The 16,958-nt window shown below is 35.1% G+C and overlaps 1 protein-coding gene across 3 annotated transcripts in view; it reads left to right on the top strand.

Annotated features, from left to right (window-relative positions):
- GUCY1B1 (guanylate cyclase 1 soluble subunit beta 1) overlaps positions 1–16,958 on the top strand; it is a 46,010-nt gene that overhangs the window by 24,763 nt on the left and 4,289 nt on the right. For all 3 annotated transcript variants that reach the window (XM_007432129.3, XM_025169138.2, XM_025169137.2), the window contains exons 5-13: positions 2,422–2,619; positions 7,227–7,457; positions 8,522–8,638; positions 9,692–9,825; positions 10,475–10,672; positions 11,711–11,948; positions 12,946–13,086; positions 13,786–13,940; positions 15,598–15,724. In XM_007432129.3, coding sequence (XP_007432191.1) covers positions 2,422–2,619; positions 7,227–7,457; positions 8,522–8,638; positions 9,692–9,825; positions 10,475–10,672; positions 11,711–11,948; positions 12,946–13,086; positions 13,786–13,940; positions 15,598–15,724 — 1,539 coding nt within the window. The remainder of the gene's footprint in view (positions 1–2,421; positions 2,620–7,226; positions 7,458–8,521; positions 8,639–9,691; positions 9,826–10,474; positions 10,673–11,710; positions 11,949–12,945; positions 13,087–13,785; positions 13,941–15,597; positions 15,725–16,958) is intronic.

Genomic DNA, 16,958 nt, shown 5'->3' with positions numbered 1-16,958 from the left:
CTAATAGTTGAAACAAATGGAATCTCTATCCTTTCCCACTTCCTTTGATGAATTGTATAAAAGCCAGAGGCTGTTACTACTAAAAGTTATTTAGCAACTAATTGGAAGGACTATTAGTAACCAGATGTATGAATGGTAGCGTTGCAGCCATTTCCTGATCCTGCAACTGTAAGAATAGCGTGGGACATTCTCTTCCTCCTTAGCCCATGTCACCAGCTGCCATGGCCACAAGATTCTAGATCAGTGAACCTGAAATTATGGTCCATGGGATTGCAGAGCTCCTCTGTAGCATCCTCACATTTAGCACTAATCAGCTGGCCAAAGTTTGTTCACTGCCTCAGCTCCCACCTCTCAGGGAGCTCATCATTAGTCAGGTGGTTCATGAAAATAGATCAATGGCTAAAAATCAATTTAAGTATACAGTTGATAGTGCAAGTAGCAACGTGACTACTAACATTCAGAAAACTGATAGCGAAAAGGTCTTCCCAACTGTGCTGTGCTAAGTGGAACCATGAAGCAAGCAAAAAGAAAAAAGAAAAATATGAAAAGGATATGCAACATTGAATATCTAAAAATGTGGTTTCATTGGTTGGAAATACCTTACTCATTACTTACTTACTCATTACTTACTCATTACCTCTTAGTGTGCATAGGATTCTTCTGAAGAATATTCTGGACCAGCAAATTATACTAAGAGATTGTTATTATGGTATGGGTATATAAAACATGGTAAGAGTTAGTTTTATTTTGGAGGAACAAAAATTGGTATAAATAATGGAAGAGATAGGAAGGCATAACAAATGCAACTGTTAACATTATCTCATTCCCTGGAAACTCCCATGCTCTTAAAGATGAGAACATAGGAAGGGGGTGTTTGTTTAAATGGGAGCATTTGTTTCTATCCTTAGGCTTATAAGACGCTTTGATCATAACCAGCTCTAGGTGGCTTATGCTCCCAGTTTACATTAAAAAGATTTAAAAAATAAACAGAACCAACATAACAATAACTCTTACTCCCATCAATCTGCACCAAGGAACAAAAGAAGAATCAATATAAATAGTAATCTCCCTGCAGGAGGGACTCCAACCATGTCAGCCTGCCTACGCCTGGTGGAATAGTCAGGTATTTTTCCTTATTCATTCTTCTGGTGGAAAAATGGCCTCAGCAGAATTCTTAGAGCACTGGGTTCCTACCATTTTCTCACTCCCAGTCTTCCTCTGTCCCTTTTAGTTTTTGTTGTTTTGCTTTCTGCTGAATGATCAAGAGATTTATTCAGGCATCTCGACTTGCCCCTAAGAAATACCGTAGTGCTTAAAAGGTTCATTATAATGCAGTTTTCCTGCCTTATCAGAATAACCCATATAGGTGCATATACATGGGTTTAATAGGTTAATAATTATATGTTCGCAAGGAATTCACATTTTAAATAAATGGTTATGGCACCATGATTTTTACATGTTTTTATAAGCATTTCTCCTCTTTGAGAAAATGTGAGAGATAATTTGAAATCATAAAGCTGAAGTCTTTTAAATTTTTGTTCCAGTTCTGGCAAACTTTCTATCAGTATAATCGTGTTGACTATGAAGCTTATTATGAAGTACAACATGCACAAATCTAAACTAAATAATATATCCAATTTTTCATTAGAGAGTAAACTTCTCCTTAGCCTGCTCTATTTTGTTTACCTCACAAGCATATCCTTGAAATAGTAAGATTTAGAATTGGTGAGTTCCTGTAGACATCTCATTGTATTATAATGTGTATGTTACTTTTGTTGCTGTTTTTTTAATTCAAAACAAAATAAAATTCCATGGAAAAAAGAATCTCTTCTTCTTCTGGATAAATTTAAAACAAGCAAGTATGTGAAGGAGGAAACTCTGGCTGTGTCGTGTCTAAGAAATTAAATCACAAGATACTTGTTTCCTTTGGAGATATCCCAAAAGATGAGGTTTTACATAACTCATAGGAGATAAGTTTTGAAGATTTCCAGATATTAAATAAGGATTGGATACGTTACATATAAAAACATATTCATTCCTTACTATATATACATCAGAACAAACAATAACAAAATATAGCAACATAAAATTCAGGAGCGGGAATAAATGTAGCAAAGACTGATTATACAGTAATTTAGAACTGATGGAAATGTTCCTGACATGGTTACCATGTAGATGTTTTCCTTATGCTATCTTAATGAAAGTAAGGGATTCTTACAAAGTAATAGATTTCCAGTCCAAGTAATATTTTCTTGATTTCATTTCTTGCAATATGTGCTTCCCAACACCCTTAGGGGTTTGTTTCATATATAAAAGGTATACTTTTGAAGCTATGTTTATCTCAACTTGAGTATAGCTTCTTTAGTGAGAATGCTAGAAAATTAGATTATAACATTTTCTTATAATTAACTTTTTCTCCAGAATCTTGATGCTCTACATGACCATCTTGCTACAATATACCCAGGTATGCGTGCTCCTTCCTTTAGATGCACAGATGCAGAAAAGGGGAAGGGCCTCATTCTGCATTACTATTCAGAGAGGGAAGGGCTCCAAGATATTGTCATTGGAATCATCAAAACAGTTGCTCAACAAATTCATGGCACAGAAATAGATATGAAGGTAAGTTTCAAGATAAAGTCTCCCCATGGTTGACATGTCACAGATATGTTAAATTACTTTATAGCAATTTCTTCTTTCTCTTTTAAAATTAAACATATTTCCAAGATACTGTTTTCCCATTGTTAGGGACAAAAAAATTATTGTTGCAACGGATATCTCATCATTGCTTTGTTATTCTGTTCACAAATTTCAAGAGTCAGTTTTATTTATAGCAGGTTACTAATAGCAATACCAGGAACAGAATTCTATGTAATAATCTGACATTTTGTTTACTTTATTTATTGTTGGAAGGAGATGGGGAATTTTGGGTTTTTTTTAGTTTAGTTTAGCAAATGTCCATACTATAAATCACAGCTAATTTTAATCATGATTTATTGGTAACCATATAATACAAGATTTCAGAATGATTTATTTCATTTACCCATAGTTACATCTAATCATAGTTTCTCTGTTCAGGCATATTGTGCATGTGGAAATAAAAAATTCCAGGTTCCTCTCTGATGCACTCAAGATGGAGGTAGATTTTCCATGAGCTTACACCAAGTTACTTGTCTTGAGCTTTGCCACCAGAACAAACTGGTGCTGGGCTGCTCACCATTGATGGTAGATGGCTAGCTAGGTGCTCCACAAACTGCCTCATACCTAATCTGGCAGCAGAACAGTATTCCCACCTGAGATACCACTACTAGTTCTGTGATGGTTCAGCTGTGGGATGATACCAGTGAAGCATTTTCTATTATGATTTAAGAGCAATTGCTGCTCTTCAAACCAGACAGAAAAAGAATAAATGGCAAGGACCAGTTAGGCACTGTTAGATCAAGGTGGCCACTTACAGACTGAGGAATAGCTAGATGATACCTGTAATTCATACTGTACTGTCCTACTTCAGGTTTTACCTTTTAAAGTGTAAATGTCAGCTGTTTCATCTGAACAGGATGGATTGCACATGGGGTGGAGGATAACTGATTAGATAACTGATCCAATTGAATTCTTTTTTTTTTTTAAAAGAAAGCACCCAATCCTTACAGGTTAATTGGTTTGCCTAAACATATGGGCTGGGAGAAGCATTGGTGAAATTAGAAGTGGGATAGGATGATACCTATTGTTTAGTTTTAGTCTGAGAGGCCTTTCTAGATAAGAAAAGTCCATCATAGATAAATTCATAGCTTTACTAAACACAGACTATGCATCTTCCCAGAGCAGGTGGTATAAAACTGTGCATAGTGTTGGCTACCAAATATTATTTCTAGAAGAGTGATACAATTTTAATAATAATCATTCATTAAATTTATATGCTGCTCAACTGCTAATGATTCTGGCCAGCTTACAATTGTTAAAATATTTAAAAACAAAGAACAATAGGAGAACACATACGTACACAAAAGCAGCACAAGACAGAAGAACAACGATGGCAAAGAAATAAACCCAGGAGGCAACAGAAAGAAAGGAGGGACATCCATCACCCAATCCAAAGGCCTGGGCAAAGAGCCAAGTCTTTAAGGCCCTTCAAAACACCAGCATATGATTATATTAATAATATAATCAATATTACAATTAATAAGTGCCTGCTTAGGCCTGCATCCTTGTATATGAACTTTTTTCCTTACATCAATAACTCATGGATGTATTAGAAAAATATTCCTAATAATAATGGTGGAATAATGGTGGAAACAGCAAATATTCTTCTCTTCTGGTGGTAAATAATCATATTTAATTTACTCAAACAGTACAGGTTACTACATAGTTGAAATCTGGAAAAGCAACAGGAATCAGCTCAAATAATATAGAAATCTTCCCACGAAAGGAACGTTTTAACTCATATATAGCAGCAGAAAGGCATTTTCAGAGCCCTTTCCTTTCCTCTCTTTCATTAGCTGAGCGCAAACTTCTATTTTGCAGAAGATCCATTTTGCCACAGATCAAGAGAGGAGAGTCTGCTGCCTCTTTGAAACCTGATGGGTGATTTGTCTTCATTTTTACTGCTGTTGCCATGGTGAATGACTTTGTAGATGTGCTGGTTGCTCTCATTTGCTAGCTAGCTCAGGTGGGGAGATGAATTAAACTTTATTCCAAGTTGTGTCACTGGTGTTGGTGGTGATCTTGTATAGCTTCTTCTTTAGCACATCTCTAAAACTGTTTGAAAGCTTATGAAATGTAGAGAGTTCATAGAAAGGGAGTTAATTTAGCTTTATTTTCCAGCTCACGGCCACTTATTAGGCTCAGCTGTTTGTTTGCTTTAAAAAAAATCTCACAATCTAATACTGAAGAGAAGACAGCAATTCTTAGTCCTGTGAAAGCAAAACGAGGCATGGAACTGGTTCTTCAGTATGATTTTGATACATTGAAAATTGGAATGTTATCAGATTTGTTAGAAATAGAAAATACAACTTTTTGCAATACTTAATATTTTAGAGTTTGTAGTGAAAGGGATTATTATATCTAATTCTAAGGTACTTTTTAAGGGCTATTATGTAAGTTGGGATAAAATTCCTCAAAGTGATCGTTTATACCAGTAGAATATGTATTACTGGTATAAAGGATCGCTTCGAGGAATTTTACCCAAACTTATGTAATATGTATTCTTTTAATCCTATCAAATGCTTAGTTCAATGTTCCATCCTTCCTATTGTGATACAGTAGTCTGAATATAATACAAACATTTCTGTTAATTTCAGCTGTGCTTTAATGACTTTTAATGACTTTAATGACTCATTTTTCTGCTTTATTCGTGACCTTTCTTCTCCTAGTTTAATACACATATCCTTCTTAAAGTTGTCGTACATTACTTTCTGTTCTAAACCAATTGCTATAAATTGCATTGTAACATTGCTGTTATTGACACAGGAGACTAGCAGAACACTAGAAGATGGTTTTTATCAAATTATGAACGTTTACAGGCTATTACAGAGTGTATTAGTGTCAGCTTTTGAAACTACCTAATTAAGTGGCAGAAGGATGTTGCTGTTTTCTAAATGATATTCAACCTTTTAGTCTTGTGGTTAGAGAGACAGGGCTTTGGACAGAAGATGACTAATTTATTTACTAGTGTTTTGAATACTTCAGTTATACTGTTTTTGACAAAAATTCTGATTTTAATCGGTCTGCACCACTTAATGTATGTCTTTAAAAAGGTGGATCCAGTAAGTCAGAATATTTTTAAAAAATATTAAAAAGCAGTTAAATTCACATTTTAAATATCAAGCATTTGGCTGGTGAACACTACTTTAGCAACAGCAGCACCCTCTTAGCCTTTTCTAAAACAGTGTCTGCTGTGACATGTGCATGACTACCCAAAACTAAGATATTAAGGCTTATTTCTCCAGTCACAATGTTGTATTAATATTTGAACCAATAAAAACGAATGAAGATTTTGTTAATTAGATACAGTTCTAATTTTAATAGTGTATTATATAGCTGAAAAGGGGCATTTAAAAATTTAAGTTAGAGTACAATCCATGCCTACTCAGAAGTAAGGTATGTTGAATTTAATAGGATTTTTTCCAGATATATACAGTATCCTCAGGCTGTTTTACATTATTGTTTGATAGTTTGTCAGTGCTATTAAATGAATAGTTTCATGCCAAGTACTTTATTTTCTGCAATGCAGCTTATGTAAATTCAGTGGAAGGCCCTGAACTTGTGTTATTTGGATCATCAGTTTAAATAACAGCAAGCCTCAGGTAGAACTAGTTCTTTTAATTTTGGAGCAGCCCTTGTTTCTTAATGTCTAAGAGTTTCATCATCTTGTCTTCTCTCAAAGCCACACTGCAGATACCTTAAATGATAGAAGCAAATCTGGCTTCCATCCAGAGACCTGTTTTGCATGTGTCAGAGTACATCTCTTGATATGCAGGGGATAGTTTCTTCCTGCTCAGGCAAAAGATTTATACAATCTGAAGAGAAATCAGAATACAAATTAAAAATTGCTATTCTTCTTAAACCTTTAGTTCAGGGTTATTGGACTCTGTATATAAGTCTAGACAAAGATTCCTTACGAATATGAGCATGTGAAAAAAACAATGCATGACAAGGGAATTACATTATGACTGAACATCTGCTTCACATAACCATATTGTGAAAATGCCCCATTTAGATTCAGTGGAATGCCAATAACTTAAAATCAGTATATTTCAGAGCAAAAGCACATCCTCTTCACTGGTACTACTCTTCCTTCCTTGGTTTCATATACCAAAGACGTTCTGGATGCATTCAAATTATTGCAAACAGACCGAAGTATTCTAGACACCAGAGACTCCAGTTGTCAGGTTTTTCTTAATAATTTGCAAGGGACTTTATGGAACCTATCATTTTCTATGCTATAAACTGAATCTTCCCAGTGACCCTCTTCCTTTGGCAAATCACTTGATCTGAAGAGTAAATAGAGCTTCAGAAGTAGGCTTTCTAGTTTTTAAGCCATCATGCCTGGCATTTATGTCATTACTTCATTGTTTGGATAGCTGGAATTCTAATTTAAGTCTGTTTTTTATTACTCATGCACTTCAGGTGTCTGGATTGGAACTTAGTATGAAAGTGAAGAGCCACACTTGTTGCTGAAGAATAAAAATAGGCTGGTATTGTATTATCCACATTTTCTTTATTATGTTCAGGTGATTCAACAAAGAAATGAAGAGTGTGACCATATTCAATTTTTAATTGAAGAAAAAGAATCTAAAGAAGAAGATTTTTATGAAGACCTTGACAGATTTGAAGAGAATGGTACTCAAGAGTCTCGCATCAGTCCATACACATTTTGCAAGGCTTTTCCTTTCCACATTATATTTGATAGAGACCTCGTTGTCACTCAGTGTGGAAATGCAATATATAGAGTCCTTCCCCAGGTAAGGATTCTTGTTTCTCCTGCAAAGCCTTTCCACCATCCTACTCAAGTGCTACTATTCACTTGTTTATACACGTTCTATTATTCGATAATTTGTATGCACTACTTGGACTATGAAATATATTTCACATTTCTCCCTTTTTATCATTATATCTGACTCTGCATACATAAAGTAATCTCCCTTTTAAACACTTCTTTTTTTAAAAAATGTTAATGCTGAAAAACAAGCATAAGCCTTGTTTGGTGTAAGGCAGCACTCACATGGTTTAAACAGTTTTCATTGCATGGTTAGCTATACCTATGTTACCTTGTGGAAAAGTTTTTTTTTTCTTTTTTAATAACAAATATTCAGTAAACCAGCATTTCAAAAGGTTCTTATTATTTCCTGCCTCTTCCTTTTTTCTCCCCCTCCCTTTTCAGGTTGCTTTTCATAAAATAGGACAGTGCAACTTGCTCATTTCCCTTGATGAAAAACAGATTTTTTTAATCATTAAACTCTTCATCATAAAAAGTACATTTGAATGTATTATAATCTGTGCATCCTGAATCAGTGTAAATATGAACTTTGGGAATAGGGCCACTGTCAGACTAGAAGTGGCCATCACTTTCTAGAAGTGAAGAAGCTTGAATTATTGCTGTAGATTATAGGACATTGTGTTAGATATAGGGATGCTTTAGAACAGTGTTTCTCAACCTCAGCAACTTTAAGATGCATGGACTTCAACTCCCCAGAATTCCCCAGCTAGCATGCAAGGTTGAGAAACACTGCTTTAGAATAGTTCCTTGCTCAATATCATTGAAGATAGCATTCATTCCAGAACTTTGGACAGTGTGAACAACTCTTATCCAATTTAAAGGAAATATTCTTATGCAAAAATGTCCATATGTAATTGCATATTTGAGTTATATTAATTGTTAATTGTTAAAAATTCAATGCAATGTGAGTACTAATTCACTACCTATTATTGTAGTAAGTACAGATAGAACATAGGGAAACAGATTGCAATCACTAACCAGAATTCCTTCAAAGTTTTAAAATAAAATTTCTCTTTACTTGTATTTCAGCTCCAGCCAGGGTATTGTAATCTATTATCTGTATTTTCATTGGTTCGGCCTCATATTGATATTAGTTTCCATGGAATCCTTTCTCATATCAACACAGTCTTTGTGTTAAGGAGTAAGGTAATCTAAAACCCATTTATTTGCAATTTTTCAATAGGTATCTGTTGAACTTGGAAGAAGAAAAGACTCTTAAAAAGTCCTATTATTTTGAAAGGGTAAAAACTCTTTCAGTTCTACAAAGACTGAATGGCTAGGGATGTTTGGACTGCCCAGATCTGAGGATATTCGATCTTGGATAGGGCTGCATTTCCCTCTTCAAGAGGGGTATGCAATCTGGGAGTCTTCGTGGACTCAAAGTTACTGCCTAAAGAGCAACTGGCAACTGTGGCCAAGAAGGCCTTTGCATGACTTGTTGTGCCCTTTCAGGGGGCCCTTCAGATAGTCACTGGTGCCCTGGTCACCTTGCAGCTTGATTACTAGTATGCACTCTATATGGGGCTGCTCTTGAAGACCAACTGGAAGCTCCAACTGGTCCACAACACAGCAGTACAAGCAGTGATGGGAATGCCTTGGTATGCACATGTAACACCTCTGCTTCGCAAGCTGCACTCATTGCCAGTTTGCTTCTGAATGCAATTCAAAGTGTTGGTCATTGCTTGTAAAGCCCTACGTGGCATGGGGCCTGGTTATGCCTGTCACTCATAGTATCTTACCAGATGATTCTATCATGCAGGTTTGGCACATTCTGGGTCCCTTTGTTTAAACTATGTCATCTATTGGGACCTTGGAAGTGTGCCTTCTCTGCAGCAGCACTTGCCCTGTGGAATGAGGTTCCCCCTGAGATCCAGATGGCCCTACTGTGCTGATTTTCAGAAGACAGTGACCCTTGCTTTGTTTCCATCCAATTTGTTATTCCTGCCATCTTTTTTTAAAATTGTTTTTTCTTCCTTTTAATGTTTTATTGTAATTGATTTCTTTTGATTGTTGTCAGACACCCAGAGTTGTTGGAAGTCAGACTGAACAACAACAATAACCCCTTTATCATATTTGTTTAGGTAAAGGTAGGAAAAACAGAAATGAAAGCGTTAAAGTACTCTTCATGTGGGTACACATGAAGTCACAGGCTCATAACAATGGCACTTTTCACAGAAGTTTCTTTTTGTTCTTTAAAAGGAAGGACTCTTGGATGTGGAAAAATTGGAATGTGAAGATGAATTAACTGGTACAGAAATTAGTTGTTTACGCCTGAAAGGTCAAATGATCTACTTACCTGAAGCGGATAGTATTCTCTTTCTTTGTTCTCCAAGGTAAGCAGATAAGATTGTGTGTATAGTGCACTTGTATTGTTACAACTAGAATTACAGCCTTTGAGACCAAACAGCTGTGATACAAAAGGTTCTGTGTTTGCTTTATTTTAAATTGCCACATTAGAAGCTTCCTTTTCGAATGGAGGATATTTGGTGAGGAGGTGATTAACCATTTCCTGCTTGCCCTGCAACCCTGTTTAAGGTCCACTCCCCAAGCTGCTGATAGTATCACTGCTAGGGAAAGGATCAAAGGTATAATAACATTGAGGGGGAAAAAAATAGGCAATAGAAGTATGGGAGGTAATTATTGAAGGTCCACAACTGTTCTAATTGCTCTTGCTTTGACTTTGATTTTAAACAATGTTGTCAAAGGATCACTTATTGCAGCAGAATAGGCTAATGATGTGAGTTGATGTTTTTAAATACCCTGAACTGCCTTTTCTCTGTTTATAGAAATGTACCAGTCGTATTGTCTTAGAAGGAAAGAAAAGTACAATATTAATAGAGTTTGAAATGATGAAATAGAGATGTACTGTTACTTTTTGGCAATTTAAATATGCTTGCAAAACAGATAAATCCGTATTTTTTACATTAAGTGCCGGAGGAATCTTGTCCCATCATTTTCTCATCTCATTTTTAATTGCGTTAGTGTGATGAATTTGGATGACTTAACTAGAAGAGGGCTGTACCTAAGTGACATTCCGTTGCATGATGCTACCCGTGATTTGGTTCTTTTGGGAGAGCAATTCCGAGAGGAATACAAACTGACCCAAGAACTGGAAATATTAACGGATAGGCTCCAACACACTTTAAGAGCTTTGGAAGATGAAAAGAAAAAGACAGATACGTAAGATTTAATCTACTACTTTAAATATGAAATGGTATAAATGGTTGATTTTTATCACTCTGCTGTCCTCTGTTTGAAGGTTCATAAACAGCTCTGATTCCTAATTATCTAGCTAAAGTCAATGAAAGTACTCTAGATAAAAAATATGTTTTGCTGAAGCCTGAGAATAGTTAGTCATTTACAGTTCTTGCACACATGTGACCTATATATTTAGGTCACCATTAATCCAATTAGTCTGAGTGGGTAAGATTCAGGAAGATATAAATGCTTGAATACACTAAAGGTAGTTTAATGTTGTGCCACTGATCTATGCAATCAGCAACATTTGAACTTTCTGCATGGAATCATAACAATTACTAAATATTTTTGATGTGCATTAATTTTTTTTTAAAAAGATGTGGTTCTGAAGCTCTGTAATAAATACATACATCAGCCTTCACAAACTAAATGCTCTCCAAATGAGTTGAAATTCAGTCCCCATAATTTGCAGTCAGCATTGCCAGACTGATTTCTAATTATGGGAGTTTAAGTCTAATGTATCTCAAGGATATCTGTTTTTGAAAGCCTAGGGTGCATCATGGCTAATACTGACTTTGTCATGCAATTTTTGCCTTTAAAGTATTTTCTGTAGCAAAAATCATTATGCATTAAATTCAAATAAAGAAAAATCAGCAACATGTAACAACAAATCCAAGTGAAGTTCTGCAAAAAATTGTTAGCTGTTGGTAATACAAGCATAATAGCAATTTAACCATATATTTATTCAGCAGAATATAATATAATTTGCCTACATTGTGTTTAAATAGTGTGTGTGTGTGTATCTATATATCTCTATATATCTAAAATAAATTTATGTATTTATTGTGTCACTTGTGTCAGAAGGAATGTTTCTGATGCAAATTAATGTCTGCTGCAGAACATACTAAATTTTTAAATCGGTGAATATTTGAGAATTTTAATATGAGAAATTTAATGGAATAAAAATGTATTTCTCCTCTTCAATTTTTCCCCTTGTTCCTGCTACACAATCTTATGTAGGTTATTGTATTCTGTGCTTCCTCCATCTGTGGCCAATGAGCTGAGACACAAGCGTCCCGTGCCAGCAAAACGTTATGATAACGTGACCATATTGTTTAGCGGCATTGTGGGTTTCAACGCCTTCTGCAGTAAACATGCCTCTGGGGAAGGAGCCATGAAAATTGTCAATCTTTTAAATGATCTTTACACAAGATTTGATATTTTGACGGATTCACGAAGAAACCCATTTGTTTATAAGGTAAGTATCATATCTCATTTCTGTTCTGTGGGGAGGGTAACGCTGTGTAACGGCTAGCTTATGACAAGTAGTGTAAGATATACAGGGCTGAGCACGTATCTTTACGTATTACAAACAGCAGACGCTAGAGAAGTAGATGACAGCTTCCAAAACATTTTACTGAAGTCTCAAACCCTCTCTGGCAACTTTCCTAGTATGGGCTTTTACAGTCTGGTGCTATGCACAGTGTTTACAGTCTGAATTTGAATTCCAAGTTGGTTTATCATGAAACAGAATGGAAGATCAGCTTTGGTCAACAGATTGCTAGAGCTTTGTATACAGATACATACAGGTACACGGAATACGTTTTGTTTTCTTCTATTTTTAATCATTAGAGGAGTGATAATTTTGAATATTATTGTATGCAATCGTGGGTTGAATATCATTCAGGAAGTGTTTCAGTACTACTGTCAAAATAGAATAGATGACAGCTTTATTCCCCCAGAAGAAGGTTGTTGTGGTCTGTGGTCTTGCATTCTTTTTCTTTTTGTGGCTTATTGGTAGTGGTACTTTTTGATGTGCTTTCTAATCCCAAGCTTATTTTTAAATAACATTTCTTGTATTGATCATATTGGGAGGAATTCTGGCAACTGAAAGCCAACAGATCTGAAACCAACACTAAGGTGGAAGGGAAATTACTTTGAGGGAAAAAAGTGCTAGGTTGGGATGGGGATTTAATACAGTCTTCGAAAACCTGATCACCTTCATATGTGTTGAGAATACATCTCCCATAATTAGTGCTATAAGTGTATGTTCTGAGGATTTTAGCATCTCAGGATTTGTCGACAATGGGGAAGGTTGAGTAAACATGTTCCATATTTGATAACTGTAATAATAATCTTTCTAATGAAATGATACTGCTTTAATGCCAGATTTTTTTCTGATCAAAGGATACTATTTTACTGAGACAAGCAAAAAAAGGAAATATATCGTAACTGCCAGATTTACATTTTGCTAGGTTGAGACAGTTGGAGACAAATATATGACAGTAAGTGGCTTGCCAGAGCCATGCATTCATCACGCACGTTCTATCTGTCACTTAGCATTGGATATGATGGAAATAGCTGGACAAGTTCAAGTTGATGGAGAATCTGTTCAGGTCAGTGATTGGCAACATATTATTGGATCATAGTTTTTTTTAATTATTATTATTGTGGTGCAAATTCAGCTCTGACTTAATATAGGATCAACGTTCAGGTTTGTAAACTCAAAAAAAAAAAAAAAGCATGAGTCTATCTGGTTATTTATTTACTTACTGATTTCTTGTGACTATATGGATAAAACAGTTCCTAAAATTGAGGGTTCATAAGTATAAAATTATGGAGAGGGAGAAGAAATCTTATGCATGTTTACATGCCTCTATAATATAGTATTTTAATTTATCTGGAAATAGATGCACCAATAGACTAATGTTTCTTTGCAGTGCTTTACCAGGAAATTGTCTACATTTTAAATACATAACTTTTTTGCCATCTTTAGAGAAAGTGTAAATGTTTTAGGAATTACAGTAGGAATGATTTTCTAGTTCAGTCATATAACTGAAAACTTTAAATAGCAAACCTAGGTATGCTACAGTTGTTCTAGATTTGTAGTGTTGTGTTACATGCTTTGAAATATAAATTCAGTTAAAATTAAACATAAGGTTAATATTGAATTTTATATTTATAGTGTTTTTCCACTGTTGACTAATGATACTATTAATCTATAGTAGTCTAATATGTAATCTGCAGTGCTGTATACACTGTAGTTAAACCAACTTGATATCATTTTCTTTTCTATTATTAATTTTTTATAAAAGATAACAATAGGCATTCACACTGGAGAAGTAGTCACAGGTGTCATTGGCCAAAGGATGCCCCGTTATTGTCTTTTTGGGAATACTGTGAATCTCACAAGCAGAACAGAAACAACAGGGGAAAAAGGAAAGATCAATGTCTCTGAATATACTTATAGGTGAGAAATTAAGTTTACTAATGCCATCGTATCCAAACCACAAATTTTAAGTAATTGTTCTTAGGGTGCTTTTATGCAATTTACTCTTCGGATGTTTTCTTTCAATTTACACTAAGTAAAGTTTATTTTTAAGTTGACCTAAATTCCTGGTGAAATATGGATTCACCCGTGTTTTCTTCATAGCAGTATGGAAGTGGTTACAACCCTGGAATTTCCTTTGCTTTAACTTATACACAATTTCTTATGTAAAAGATTTAGATTAAAAACTTAGTGTTGCACAGAGGAACAATAAAATCATTTTCAAATAGTCTGGTTGGTCTATTCAATATAATTTTTGACAAATAAATTTAATATTTAAATGAAAGCCAGGATACTAAATTGTCAGTAGCTTAACTAGGGATGTGCAAAATGTTCTGTGCATGGACCAGCTATCACATATACTATTATGCAGATGATGGCTTTAGATGACCAGGCATTCAGCATAGTGGAGGATGCTGGATTCTAGAGTCTCTTCCATCTGTTTCCCTGTCACTACTCTCAGACACCACCATAGGAAAGTGAGTGGTGATCTCCCTGTTTTGTTTTTACTTTAATATTGTCATTAATTCATTTTTGACATTGTATTTTCTTGGACCTTTCTGTTTAAGGACCCTTCAAGGTATGATGAGTGTGTACTCTGTGTATGCTCTTGGTTTCTGGTGATGTTGAGATTCAGAATGCCTATTGCAATATGTGTGTTATCTTTGAAGGGCCTTTGAATGCTCCACAATCAACAGAAGAAAGAGCAAAGTACACTTGCACATTTAAACTCGCAAGCCATCATCAACCTTATTGGTGGTTATCATTTTCCTCAAAATCTCTTTGCTGATAGCTTGCTTTGAGTTTATTGGCTTTTTGGAAACTTTTGACTTGGATGTCATTCATTCATCGCTGCACTCTAGGCATTCTGTTTTGCCTTTTTGCTTTTAGAAAATGTGTTTAAAAATGCAAAAAGACACTGTGTTAGTTGGCCTGCTCTCTTTAGGTGTATGTGTACACTCTGATCATGCTCTTACGCACCTATGATTCAGTCCATAGTATATCTTGCTGCAAAATGATTTGAACTTGTCGATTTACCCTGTTTGATACAGTTATTGTAAAAGCAACTGTACTGCCAAGCAAGGTTGTGTGTATAATAACGCTTTTGTTGTTTGTGCTTCCGAGGATGTAAATGTAATTTAATATTTTCTGACAGGAGTCCTCATGACCTGGAGGAGATAATTGATTGAAAACGTTGTGTCTTGGGAGATCAGAAACAGAGCCAACCCTATCTGCCCTCCTATTCTTTTCAATCAGAAGTCCTATAGGCCCTGGACAAATAGTTGCTCTAAGGAAGGCTATGGCTGAAGCTACCAGATCCAGGCTGTAAAAATCCAGATGACAACCAATAGTAAAAGTTTTCTGCATCTTTCTGCTGCCTTCTGGTGGTCATCCAGATTTTTGCAGCCCAAGAGACCAATTCACTGTTTCACATGGATGAAACATCCAACACTGTTCCAGGTTTGTTTCTGTTGAATCACGGCCAGCCTGAACTGTGTCAACAGATCTTCTGGAATTCAATGTTTTACATTTTATATTTCATGCATGCTCCTACTTAATTATATATGTATAATTTCAGATGCCTAATGACTCCAGAGAATTCAGATCCACAGTTCCATCTAGAACACAGAGGTCCAGTTTCCATGAAGGGTAAAAAGGAGCCAATGCAAGTTTGGTTTTTGTCAAGAAAGGGCACAGAGACAGAGGTATGACTAATCAAACCACGTTTAACAAAACAAAGACAAAACAAAGCAAAACAAAAAGTAATGCAAGGACTATATACAATGTCTAAATCAGGACTTCTTGTTGCGAAACTGAATGTCCTCTTGAAGAAATGAACCATTTAAAAAATATTGTTGCCTTAATATATTTGCTGTCTTGACAGCCAATTACTGTCTATTATAGGTCACCAGACTTTATGCATTTGTATTTCAGAAAATCTTTGAGAGAATGCCAACTGATTAAACATTAATTTTAATCTTTTCCCTTCCCTCCTGTACTAGAATTGATATTTATATAATGGCTGTTCCTAACAATATCAGACAACTTACAGTTTTGCACTTTACAGTCAAAAGCTCTTTATATACTGCTTTCACTTAGGAAGATTTTACCAAGATACATTTACACATAGACTGAGGCCCAATATTTGGCACAGCCACAATGCAGAAAACATTTAAATTATTTTTCAGAGTAAAGTATGTATGAAATAAGGTTCTTACAGAATTTATATATAGTCTAAAATTTTTGCTTGTCTGGATTTTTCTATTACGAGCATTTAATGTTATGCCAATAGAAACAGTAGTTATCTTAATATGCGTTTAGCTAATTATATTAAGGATATAGCAAATTCACTTAAATGCACAGCTCATATAAAACAACTACTGCTGGATTTTTTGGTTGGAAAATTTGAAGAGTTCTATGTTCTGATGGATCAAAATCTGAAACTGTAGAATGCTCTACTGTAGAAAACAATATGAACTCAAAAGAAGCCTCTTCCTCACTAATTTTTCACATAGGACATCAAAACAACCAAACTGAACAAAAATGGCTTAAACTCTTAGCTAAGAGTAGATGCAACTGTTAAGCATGTGTTTTGCTCCTTGCCCTGCAAAATCAGCCAAAGTATTGAGCCTAGCATTTCAACAAAACAATATTTCACTGACTGTTGCTTTAAGGCTTCTTTTTAATGCATACTCAGTGCACATTTTTTTGCATTTGTTAACATCCTTCAGAGCATGCAGCTCTGAACAAATAATCTAGGTTTGCTTTTTGCATTTTGTAAGCTACCCACAAACAAAAGTTTATACAGATCGTTCTTATGCACCCTTTTTGCATTTATCAACTAGAAAGCAGTTGTCATCAAACAGCCTAAATGTATTTTTGCAGGTAACTTATGTGAAACAGTACACATAAGACAGTACTCAAAAGTGTCCATACATT

This window comes from Python bivittatus, unplaced genomic scaffold (assembly GCF_059951505.1).
Source record: "Python bivittatus isolate LINGU-HERP-01145 unplaced genomic scaffold, Pbiv_v1 ctg000070_np1212, whole genome shotgun sequence".
Taxonomy (NCBI): Eukaryota; Metazoa; Chordata; class Lepidosauria; order Squamata; family Pythonidae; genus Python; species Python bivittatus.
This window is presented reverse-complemented; position numbering and strand designations above follow the sequence as displayed.